At 40.2% G+C, this 11,976-nt stretch overlaps 1 protein-coding gene across 1 annotated transcript; it reads left to right on the top strand.

The window, feature by feature from the left end:
* The first annotated feature begins 3,411 nt into the window (after positions 1 to 3,411).
* Positions 3,412 to 11,767, top strand: LOC131345355 (glutamine-rich protein 2-like). Its single transcript, XM_058378203.1, has 14 exons — positions 3,412 to 3,759; positions 4,023 to 4,139; positions 4,310 to 4,369; positions 4,614 to 4,836; positions 5,108 to 5,213; positions 5,690 to 5,891; positions 6,009 to 6,083; positions 6,171 to 6,329; positions 6,667 to 6,773; positions 7,358 to 7,423; positions 7,534 to 7,590; positions 7,852 to 8,120; positions 10,515 to 10,634; positions 11,691 to 11,767. The coding sequence occupies exons 1-14, from the start codon at positions 3,412 to 3,414 to the stop codon at positions 11,765 to 11,767; spliced, it is 1,986 nt and encodes a 661-aa protein (XP_058234186.1).
* The last annotated feature ends 209 nt before the right edge of the window (positions 11,768 to 11,976 follow it).

Below are 11,976 nucleotides of genomic sequence, written 5' to 3'. Positions count from 1 at the left end.
ACCTGAGAAAACAAACCAATTAAATAAATAAAAGCTTTGAGTAAACATGTGTATAAAATATAAAATATCTAAATAAATATAAGCTGTCTAAACTGTGAAAAGGTATTGCTTTAAAAAATGAAACAAAAGAAAAGGAAGAAGAAAGTAGAAGAAGGTGAAATACACTATATTGCCAAAAGTATTCGCTCACCTGCCTTGACTCGCATATGAACTTAAGTGACATCCCATTCCTAATCCATAGGGTTCAATATGACGTCGGTCCACCCTTTGCAGCTATAACAGCTTCAACTCTTCTGGGAAGGCTGTCCACAAGGTTTAGGAGTGTGTTTATGGGAATTTTTGACCATTCTTCCAGAAGCGCATTTGTGAGGTCACACACTGATGTTGGACGAGAAGGCCTGGCTCTCAGTCTCCGCTCTAATTCATCCCAAAGGTGTTCTATCGGGTTGAGGTCAGGACTCTGTGCAGGCCAGTCAAGTTCATCCACACCAGACTCTGTCATCCATGTCTTTATGGACCTTGCTTTGTGCACTGGTACACAGTCATGTTGGAAGAGGAAGGGGCCAGCTCCAAACTGTTCCCACAAAGTTGGGAGCATGGAATTGTCCAAAATGTCTTGGTATGCTGAAGCATTCAGAGTTCCTTTCACTGGAACTAAGGGGCCAAGCCCAGCTCCTGAAAAACAACCCCACACCATAATCCCCCCTCCACCAAACTTTACACTTGGCACAATGCAGTCAGACAAGTACCGTTCTCCTGGCAACCGTCAACCCCAGACTCGTCCATCAGATTGCCAGATGGAGAAGCTCGATTCGTCACTCCAGAGAACGCGTCTCCACTGCTCTAGAGTCCAGTGGCGGCGTGCTTTACATCACTGCATCCGACGCTTTGCATTCCACTTGGTGATGTATGGCTTGGATGCAGCTGCTCGGCCATGGAAACCCATTCCATGAAGCTCTCTGCGCACTGTTCTTGAGCTAATCTGAAGGCCACATGAAGTTTGGAGGTCTGTAGCGATTGACTCTGCGGAAAGTTGGCGACCTCTTCGCACTATGCGCCTCAGCATCCGCTGACCCCGCTCCGTCAGTTTACGTGGCCTACCCCTTCGTGGCTGAGTTGTTGTCGTTCCCAAACACTTCCACGTTCTTATAATACAGCTGACAGTTGACTGTGGAATATTTAGGAGCGAGGAAATTTCACGACTGGATTTGTTGCACAGGTGGCATCCTATCACAGTTCCACACTGGAATTCACTGAGCTCCTGAGAGCGACCCATTCTTTCACAAATGTTTGTAAAAACAGTCTGCATGCCTAGGTGCTTGATTTTATACACCTGTGGCCATGGAAGTGATTGGAACACCTGATTCTGATTATTTGGATGGGTGAGTGAATACTTTTGGCAATATAGTGTAGATTGATGCATATATTAATAAATAAATGAAACTTAAAGCTTAAAGGGTAAGTACCTGGTGGCTGGGCGGTGATGGGTTAGGCGGGTTGTTTATTCGGGTTTGGTAAATAAGCAAGGCAGATGGGTCGTATTTAGGCGTTTAGGTTGGGGCAGGTTTGTGTGAGGCAAGGCTGGGAAGGGATAGGCCATGCATGAGAGATCCAGGTGGTGATGTGAAAGTACATTTTGTAAAGTTAATTTTTCCACCATGAATTACAAGTTTTTAAGGCATTTTACTCCAAGATTTATGATATGTTAGCCTTAGCATGTCAGAAATAGGTAAACGGTGAAGAACTTCCCTGGCTATAGTTAGCTGTGACATGAATGAATCTGCGCAGGGGCCATGAATCTCCTTCTGTTCACAACATCTGCAATTAAGTCTCATTGGCTTTGTGAATTCTAATAATCAACTAATGATAAGAAATTTATATACATCCACGTCGAGCAGAATGACAGGAAACTCTTGCATCTCTTTTAGACTGGATATTCATTCACTTGAGCATAGTAAATATTGGCTTGCTCGCTTCTGTAATTTACCATTTTATCAGGGCAAAGCCTGTTAAAGTAAGTGAGAGGAGATCCAAGCTGACTGACTTCAGGGGGAACAATGTCAGAGATGGTAAATGGTGTAATATCCACCTTCAGCCATGGATTATGTTTACCCAAGGTGCTGGTCAGTGCATCTGGAGTCTGATCTGGGATACACATGAGCTGTGTTTTACCTCCTGTCTTCCTACAAGCAATGTCTGTGTCACTAAGCTATTAGTGTTTGTACATCATCAGGTTAATTATCATCATCATCATCAGTGCAGCCTGCATGCCCTGGAACATAATCAAGATCCTCTACATTTATTGCTTTCATTGTCCTCTATTTCTGATTTCTCTGGCTGAGGAATCAGAGCTTTGTTTTTACCATAGAACAGTTTATTGTGCATCTTTCCTTTTCACTACAATAAGAAAAATCAAATAAATAAATTACTGCATGGATATATGTCAGCATTTGTTTGTGTGTAAATAATATTGACCGTGATGTTTACTTATCCTTATAATCCACTCACAGATCACCCTCTCATTACACTTTATACTGCACTACAATCTGGCTTTTTTCTTTTTACCCTGGACAGACATATCAACCGCATGGTCACACATGAATTTGGGGAAATTATGTCATAGATGTATTTCTGTATTTCTCATTTATTTTGCTCTCTCATTTACCCTCTGCCCTGTTCACAACAACATCATGGTTTGATCCCTACTAAGGTGAATTCTTGTTTGACCCCATTACATGATGACTGACCAGCAACTTTCTTCCTTTTGTGTGACTGAATGAAGTTATAGACTGAAATAATAACAGTCTACCCTGGATCTTAATGTTTTGTGTTTCTTTCTTGAACATTCATGAACATTTGCACCTTCTGAAATAGTTGTGTACGAGTCTCTCAGTTGACCTAAGTGTGAAAAGATGGACCTAAAAATTATATAGTCACCGCTGAAAAGGGGTCAAAATATGTAGCAAAAATTAAATAACAAAATGTGCAGATTTGTAAGAACAGTGGTCAGTTTTACTGCTCATGACAAACAGGGGACAGATGAAAAACAAAGCAGTAATCATTGGTAAACATAGTAAATTGTAACTATAAAGTGTAATGTGTGTTCATTCCTTCATTTTTATGTTTGTTTATTGCTGCAACAAGCTGTTATAAACTTCGTTAGAAAAACTGACCTAGCTAGTTAGCAGCTTAGCCGCTTTTTGTCTCGACATGGCAGACATGAGTGATTTAAGGGTTTGGTGTTGAAGTGTTTTAATGTTCTTGTCAGGTCAGGTCTCTATAGTAACACATTCGAATTTATTACGCAACAGAACAGAACCTTAGAACAGAACCTTACGTCAGAGTATCAACGCGTCAGTATTAGCTGTTCATTTTCAAAGAGAAGCTACGATGAGTGGACTTCATGCGAAAATGTCGAAAAAAACTTTGCAAGAGTTTTTGGACACGTCTATCCCGGACGGTAAAAAGGGCGTCCTGGACCTCAAAGCTCTACGAGGTCTACTGCTTGAATTAATAAACCGGCGTGGTGCCGAGATGGAGAGAGGGGGCAGTGGGGTGACAGCGGCCAGGATGGAGAGCGAGGGCAGCGGGAAGAGAGGGGACAGGATGGAGAGAGCGGACAGGATGGAGACCGCGGACAGGATGGAGACCGTGGACAGGAGAGAGACAGCGGACGTCGGCCGGGATGAAGATGAGTCGCAGCCGCTGAGCCTCTCCATCTCGGACACGAGCAAGCAGTTGGAGAAGGCAGTGTCCAAGGTAAGACCCCATTCTCTAGCCATTCTTCTAACATCTGGACATCCTTTTATTGTTCAGCAGAAATCTAATACTACACAAATACCTGTAATGTTTTCTACCCCGTTTTACATGTTGTTTAAATTAGCCTCCACATTAAACTTTACTATTTTACTGTTAGTCACTGTGATGTTGAAATGTATAACATTCTGTCTGAGAAATCTTAGTGTAGAAACTTAAACTGAAACCTTAATAAGTATCTGAAGGCCCATATTTTCCATTCTCAGTCTACAAGTCTGATGCAAAAATCAGGAAGAGAAGAGAATAAAGAGAATCAGGAGCTCAAGGAGGACATAAACATGCTGAAGAAAGAAATGGAGACACTCCAAAATCAGCTTAATCAGGTGAGCACATACATATACTTCACTTCTTTTTATCGAATACATTCCACATAGTCAAAGTGAGAACATCAGTTCATACTGAAGTCTGTTCATTTACACAGAGTGTAACACAGGTGACAGAAAACAGTAAAATGCAACAAAAGCTGAACCTGTTCATTATCTTGTTTATGCAGTGTGTGACTATGGAAGACATGCGAGCGGCTCTCGTCATCGAGAGACAAAACATGTTGAAGGTAAGATGATGGATTAGCACTGTGTGCAATTTGTGCAGTTTGAATAACTCGTACTTTATAAAACCCTGCTTAATTAAAACAGATTGAATAGAATGTGATAATTTACCGAAATGAACACAACATACCAGCCGAGATGTTTAGCAAACAAATGCTAGATTTGATTGCATTGCATGTAGTCTTAATTTAGAGAATCGTGTCCTCTCAAGATGACATAATGGTGGATATATGATCCATTTCCATACAGGAACTGAAAGACAGCATCACTGACACCGGGTTCTCAGATACAAGTAGAGGGATTAATGTCTCTCCTACCCTAAGAGACTCTTTGACAAACGTATCTGATGGAGCCCTGTCCCAGGTCTACAGTGGGGTTGAGCAGGACCCAGAGTCACCCAAAGCTCTGCTGGACGTAGTTCAACTAAAGGAGACGCAGAAGAGCCTGGAGGCTCGTGTGGTGCGCCTGGAAGGTGACATGCTTATGCAACTACTGAGGCCAAAAATGGCAGCATATTGGCATATAACTGTATAATATGAATTTCATAAACTACAGTTTGACAACTATGTTTAAAAGACTAATTACAGAGAGTCTTATAGATTAAAACATTAAAAGAACACAATTCATATACTGTGATTTGTCTGATATTTAAGCCCCTTTTCCTGCTGTGCATATGTAGCTGGTCCAAATCTGGGTATTGGAAGCATGTATTAATTGTTCTGTATTTGAATTTTTTTGCTTAGGAGAAATAGAAAATATGCTGGAGGAGTTTCAGGTGACAGTCAGCCAGGGCAGAGACAATATCAGTGGATCGGAGCAGCAGCCTCATCTGCAAACAGCTGACCTCAGGTAAATTCCATTCTCAGGCTACAGGAAGCAACAGTGGGAACAGTTGTAGATCCTTCTCTTACTCGGAAATGTTAACATTTACATTTTCTATCTAAGAATCTGAGGAAGTATTTTTATATAGATGCAAATTAAAATATTAGCTAGTTGTACAATACATGTGTACTTGTAACCTTTAACTCTGTGTAATCTGTGTAATCAATTCCACAACTGTCTGTGGGTGGGATTATACACCAGTCTTTCTAACCATAATGAACCTTCCAAGAGAAGTATTTAAAAAATACTTGAAAATCTGAACAGGTAGTAAAAAAACAGTTGTAGAATGGTTAGCAAAGTTACATTAATGTTAAGAAAAATATGTATGTATGTAAAAACCTGAGCTGATAGTAAAAAAAACAATTGTAGAATCCTCCGTTCCACAATTGTCTACTAAATACATCCTCACAATCTTTCTTACACTGTAATATACACTTTGACAGGAATGAAGTGCAGAGCCTGCATGAGGAGCTCCAAAATGTGAAGCAGGAAATGCTGGCACTCAGCGAACAGAAGGAAAGCTCAGAGAAGGAAATGCAGGATGCACAGGAGGCTGTTCTGAAACTACAGGCTGAATGTGAGAAGCTCCACAGAACCACCAACAAGCTGCTGAAGCATCAGAAGCAGGGACAAAGTCAAACCCAGGTAAGGAATACTGAGTTTGTATTAGTCACGGAAAATACGGCACTGGCATTAGAGTACCACTATTATACACACAGAAAAATACATGTAATACATGTAACATGTAAGCTTGTCTCTCAGGAGCTGTACAAGATTATGAAGGAGCGGGATGAGAAGATGGCAGACAAGGAGATCACAAAAATTGTTGAAGACATTGTGAGTGTCCTAAATTGTAACACATTATCAAATACAAAGTCCATCCAATGTCACTTTCAGTGGGTGAAATTTTTCTCCCTCATTCAGAGAGTGGACATGCAGACACTGGAGAACAAGGTCCTCCTGCATGATACAGCAGCAGCCAAGCTGAAGAAGAAGTTACGGGATCTTTACTGCAACTTCTGTGACTATAAGGAGACCTGTCAAAATGCCAATGAGAAGATTTTCCAGGATCTAGACTGCAAGGTAAACAGAGCAGATCTGTGACTTAACATGAAAAACCTTTTTTTGTTGGGCCTGAGGAAGAACAGGTTGCTAAGATATAATTGTACAGGTTTACCGTTCCTGTCAAAATTGTTTAGTGATTGCTTGGTCTAGCACATTTGATTTCAGTCAATAAGTCCGCTGTAAGGTAAATCATATGCTAGAGCGAAAAGAACACTAAATGTTCTTAAGGAGAAGCGACACATAATACGGTATTCTGAAAAATCAGAAAGATGAGTTAATCTTTTAAAGTTAAGACAAGGCTCCGATGAACTCTGAATATACATCTGATTGTAATGTTTTGTGTCTCTGGTTTCAGGTGGACCGCACTGACATGGATCATCTGAGGAAGCAGCTAGAGGTTTTCAGGTTGAGAATCCTCATGCTACACGGCCAACCCTCAGATGATGCTGCTGTCTTCAAGAAGTGAGTGATGCAAACAGTGTCAGTGTGTTTCAGTGTAAAACTCCTTTATAGCTTCTCCCTCTTTAGCCACACTCTAAAAGATGCTTCTATATTATGATGCTTTTCTTTTTAATTAAAGCTCCATGCTTCCTGCTCACATGTACATTATGTGCTTGCCCCATTTAAAGCCAGCATAGTTTCACCTATGCCATTGTGTTCACCGTTTTCTGGTTAAACTATGTGATTGCAGGCCAAATTTAGTACCTAATAACGACCAATAAACTGTCCAACCCTTTTTCAACTGTACTTTTGGATCCTACATTTTCAGAGATACAGCTTTGGTGATTAACAGCCATGTGCTGCTGTTGCAGGGACATTTTCATTTTATTTGTCTATGGCATATGATGAATTCCACAGTAGATTTTGAGACTGATTGGTTCTGCCCTGTTACTTTGTTGTTGTTTCTTTGTAGATAAAATCTATTTGCAGAATGTAGTACATAAAAATACAGCAGCCAGTGTTTTGACTTGTCAAGTGTTTTGACAGTGTTTTGACTTCTACCATGTCTTCACATTAATGTATTTTTTTCTCCCTCTTCCTAACAGAGAGTGTTTGACAAAGTTCAACTGCCTCTCCTGTGATCGTCCTGTCAGCATGAGTACTCCTGGACCGTATGTTTGCATCTTGAGCTTTAAATCCATTTTAATGTATTCTACATGACTGAGTACTATAAATTAACTCTGTCCTGTGCTTCTTTTTCTTTTTTTCTGGATGCTCTCAGATCCATTCCGGTATTGCCTAAGCCTCCAAGTGTCCCCGCTCCAAAGTGCAACAGGAGGTAAAGCTCATTTTTGTCAGTAGTTTGTATCATGGCTATAATAATAACATGTATAGGTGGAAAGTATTGTAACAAGAACAGTAACTATAGGAAACAATGAGTAACACAAGTGTCTTGTTTTACCCTTATTCTGCTTAGTTTTACTTCTTTTAAGGAAATCATAAATCGTAATTTCCTTATATTCCTAAGACCATAACCCACCTTCAGTTCACCTACACTTTATGCTTCCGTAGTTAAACATCAGCCTTTTTACTTCTCCAGGGTGAGGCAGTGGACTAACTTGGACAAGTCCGATGAGAGATCGTCTACAGAGGGGAGCGTGGAGCAAACCAGGGAGGAAGAGAGCTGTGGTTCTGATGAGCGAGTCCACAAGGAAGTGAGACTGACCGTCACCCCCCCCAAAGAAGGCAAGAACAGTAAACAGGAGGACAAGGTCAACCACAGTCAGCTGCTGACATCTAAAAGAAAAACGACTAAACGGCTGCTGCCATTACGAGAGCAGCTTCCCAAGATGGAGCTGCGTTGCACTGGTACGTCCCAGACACTCACCAACTTGCAAATTTCAGTTTGGAACAAGGGTAAAATGCAAAAAACGTTTTTAATATTATTAATCAGTTATCTGAAAACTCCTCATTGTAGTGATCTATTGAAAAATTGTTTAGCTAGCATTAGAAAGAAAACATAAGCAGCAGCAGAGGGATTTGTCCAGAAGGGACTTAAAATGGCAGTACAAATGCTAAAGCCATCACAGACAAGATGAAGAGTTTTTATTGCTCCCGATGACCAACGATTTTCACTTGTGGAGGCTCAGAGACTCCATCCAGCTCTTTGAGCATTTAGAGTTCTGTTATGGTCTCCCATGTCACTGCTACTTTTCTAATGTTGCTTTGTTGGCTCTGTGCAATATTGTGATGACTCTCATACCTGATCAAAGCTCACACTATGGCTAAGACTGTGGAGGAGTGTGATGTTGCTAGCTGTGTAGCACATAATTTACAGCTAGTTGTGAACTAGCTATAAGTGTACTGAGCTAGCAAAGCAACTCTGTGTGTGTGTGCGTGTGTGTGTGCACATTGGGAAAAATCTAGTTTAGAAATCTAAGGTTAAAAAATGAAATGGAAAGAAACTTCCCTTGTTTTAAATACCAACTATGTTTACAATAATTGTCATGTCCGATTTACCTGTGTCATGGCTATGTAAAATTAATCACTGACTTCTAAACTTTTTAGATATGGAGTATAATCTGAAATTGCTTTACCGGGTATGGCACAGGACCCATCTTTGTGATGGCAGCCTGTGAAAGGAACAGTGGCACACTCCTTCCCTCCGTAGTGCTAGGGTTTCTCCTTGGGCACGAGAGATTAACCCTTAAGCCCCCCTTACGAGGGTCACATTTGTTTCTTTCTACCATTCCATCTTTGTATTTTTGGTAGAATCTTTCATCACTCCGTAGGGACCCGGAGAATAATAGATCCCCACTATCCCAAATTCTGTTATAAGGGACAACTCGTTTGCCTTGAGTTGCGACCCGTGTCGGTGGAGGAAGAGATCCTGGTCTCTGAGAAATGTGGTTTGCTGCGGCTTCCACTATTTCAACACGACACTTTGGCTCCTACGTCACCTAGACGGGAGGCTGGAATGGCTCGATCCAATCAATCGGCTGGTCAAAGCATACTTCGAGAATACTCTGAGATAACTGAACATCAAAGAATTCTCAGACTTTTAGGAGACTTAGGCTAAGGGTCAGTCAAGTGATTTGACCAAGTCGTTGCTTATTTTTGCCTGAGTATATCATCACTGTATCCTTGATGGATAATCTGCTGGAGTTTCGCGGCACTGTGCATCCCCCTTTTTTGGGCTCCAAGGTGGGTGAGGAGTAGAGATGAAGAAAAAGAAAACTTGAAACATGGCTACTAGACCCAACTCAAAAAAACGTCTTTTGGATCTAGATACTGACAGCACTTCTGGAAAGACATGGGCTTCTATAATTAATGATGATTGGCCAAAATTTATTATCGTTGAATCTTCCTCCCCTGATTTCCCAATCACCAAGCTCCCCCCCTTTGCTATACAAAAAGGCATTACAGCAATAGCAGGAACAGTGAAAGAAGTTAAAAAACTATGGACTGGACAACTTCTTGTGGAATGTTCAAAAACAACCAACGCTGAAAATCTGCTACATGCCACCATGTTAGCTGGCGTACATGTGAAGACATCCCCACATCCAACACTGAATTACAGCAAAGGAGTGATCCGTACCAGAGAACTAGATGACATGGATGAAGAAGAAACAAAAAATGAGCTTAAGACTCAAGGAGTAATAAATGTTAAAAGAATTATAATCAAAAGAGAAGAACGAGTGATTAAAACAAGTACATACATCATCACTTTCAACAGGCCAAAAATCCCAGAAAAAATTCTAATTGGGTACCTAAGTGTTCCAGTAGATCTCTTCGTAGCCAATCCACTTAGATGTTTTAATTGTCAGAAATATGGACATGGATCGAATGGCTGCAACAATAAACACAAATGTTGTAATTTCGACAAGGAAGACCATGACAAAGAGTGTTGCGAAAAACCATACAAATGTTGTAATTGTTCAGGTGATCCCTCAGCTGCATCAAATTCGGAGCTCACAGTCCCTGTCTTATCATTTCGACCGATACAAGACATGCGATTTTTAGATTAAGTAGGATTCCTGTTACCTAATCAAAGTGATTATACAAGTAAAGTGAAAATACATTGAGCAAAACCTTCTTGCATGTGTGTTATATCCTGCATATTCATCAGTGACACAAAAAATGAATAATACATTGGACTCTCACACACGACAGATCTACTCTAGCATTGTTTTTTTGAACATAAGCTCAAGTTAGATTTGGTTTTCTTTGACATTTTGAACTTTTGTGTTTTTATCACTATAGACTACAGTAAACAGGAGGACAAGGTCAACCACAGTCAGCTGCTGACATCTAGCAGAAAAACGACTAAACGGCTGCTGCCATTACGAGAGCAGCTTCCCAAGATGGAGCTGCGTTGCACTGGTACGTCCCAGACACTCACCAACTTGCAAATTTCAGTTTGGAACAAGGGTAAAATGCAAAAAACGTTTTTTAATATTATTAATCAGTTATCTGAAAACTCGTCATTGTAGTGATCTATTGAAAAATTGTTTAGCTAACATTAGAAAGAAAACATAAGCAGCAGCAGAGGGATTTGTCCAGAAGGGACTTAAAATGGCAGTACAAATGCTAAAGCCATCACAGACAAGATGAAGAGTTTTTATTGCTCCCGATGACCAACGATTTTCACTTGTGGAGGCTCAGAGACTCCATCCAGCTCTTTGAGCATTTAGAGTTCTGTTATGGTCTCCCATGTCACTGCTACTTTTTTAATGTTGCTTTGTTGGCTCTGTGCAATATTGTGATGACTCTCATACCTGATCAAAGCTCACACTATGGCTAAGACTGTGGAGGAATGTGATGTTGCTAGCTGTGTAGCACATAATTTACAGCTAGTTGTGAACTAGCTATAAGTGTACTGAGCTAGCAAAGCAACTCTGTGTGTGTGTGCGTGTGTGTGTGTGCACATTGGGAAAAATCTAGTTTAGAAATCTAAGGTTAAAAAATGAAATGGAAAGAAACTTCTCTTGTTTTAAATACCAACTATGTTTACAATAATTGTCATGTCTGATTTACCTGTGTCATGGCTATGTAAAATTAATCACTGACTTCTAAACTTTTTAGATATGGAGTATAATCTTTAAAATAAAAAGAAAAGTACATATATTGGTTATTAATATCTGGTATCCGCTACAAGAAGGCACTAATTGTTGATTATATTATATATCATCCCAATATCCACACATCCCTAATATAAATAATAATAAAATAAGTATAATAAAAGTGATCAGATACATAGAATAGAACTGATTAAGGAGGACATCAAATAAAAAGTAAGGAATTAGAATAAAAAATGGGTGTCTACATTGAGGTTTACAGAACCTAATTGGTAAAGTGTTGTTAAAATGTCATTGTGTGCTCAAAAACACATTGTTGTAATGATCACTGACCCTCTGACATTGTATCTCTCAATTCCAGGTACAGGCATAAAGAAGGAAAAGCAATGGTACCCTAAGGAATCCTTGCCAGAGAATCTACGTTCCCGACAGAAATAATTCAATGAAAGAATAAACACTTTGAAATAATTGTAATGTCAGCTTCTGTTCTGTTTTACCCTCTAAATTGTCAGGGGTGATGAGAGACACTTAAACAACAAATGCCACAATGTCATGAGGAAACAAAACATCTTAGTCTCTATTTATACAAGGAAATCCAGTGTCCCTTTCCTCCATGACAGACTGACAGCTGGTCTCTGGGTCACTAT

Source organism: Hemibagrus wyckioides, linkage group LG24 (genome assembly GCF_019097595.1).
Source record: "Hemibagrus wyckioides isolate EC202008001 linkage group LG24, SWU_Hwy_1.0, whole genome shotgun sequence".
NCBI lineage: Eukaryota > Metazoa > Chordata > Actinopteri > Siluriformes > Bagridae > Hemibagrus > Hemibagrus wyckioides.
Note: the sequence above shows the minus strand (reverse complement) of the source record. Positions and strands in the feature narration are given on the sequence as shown.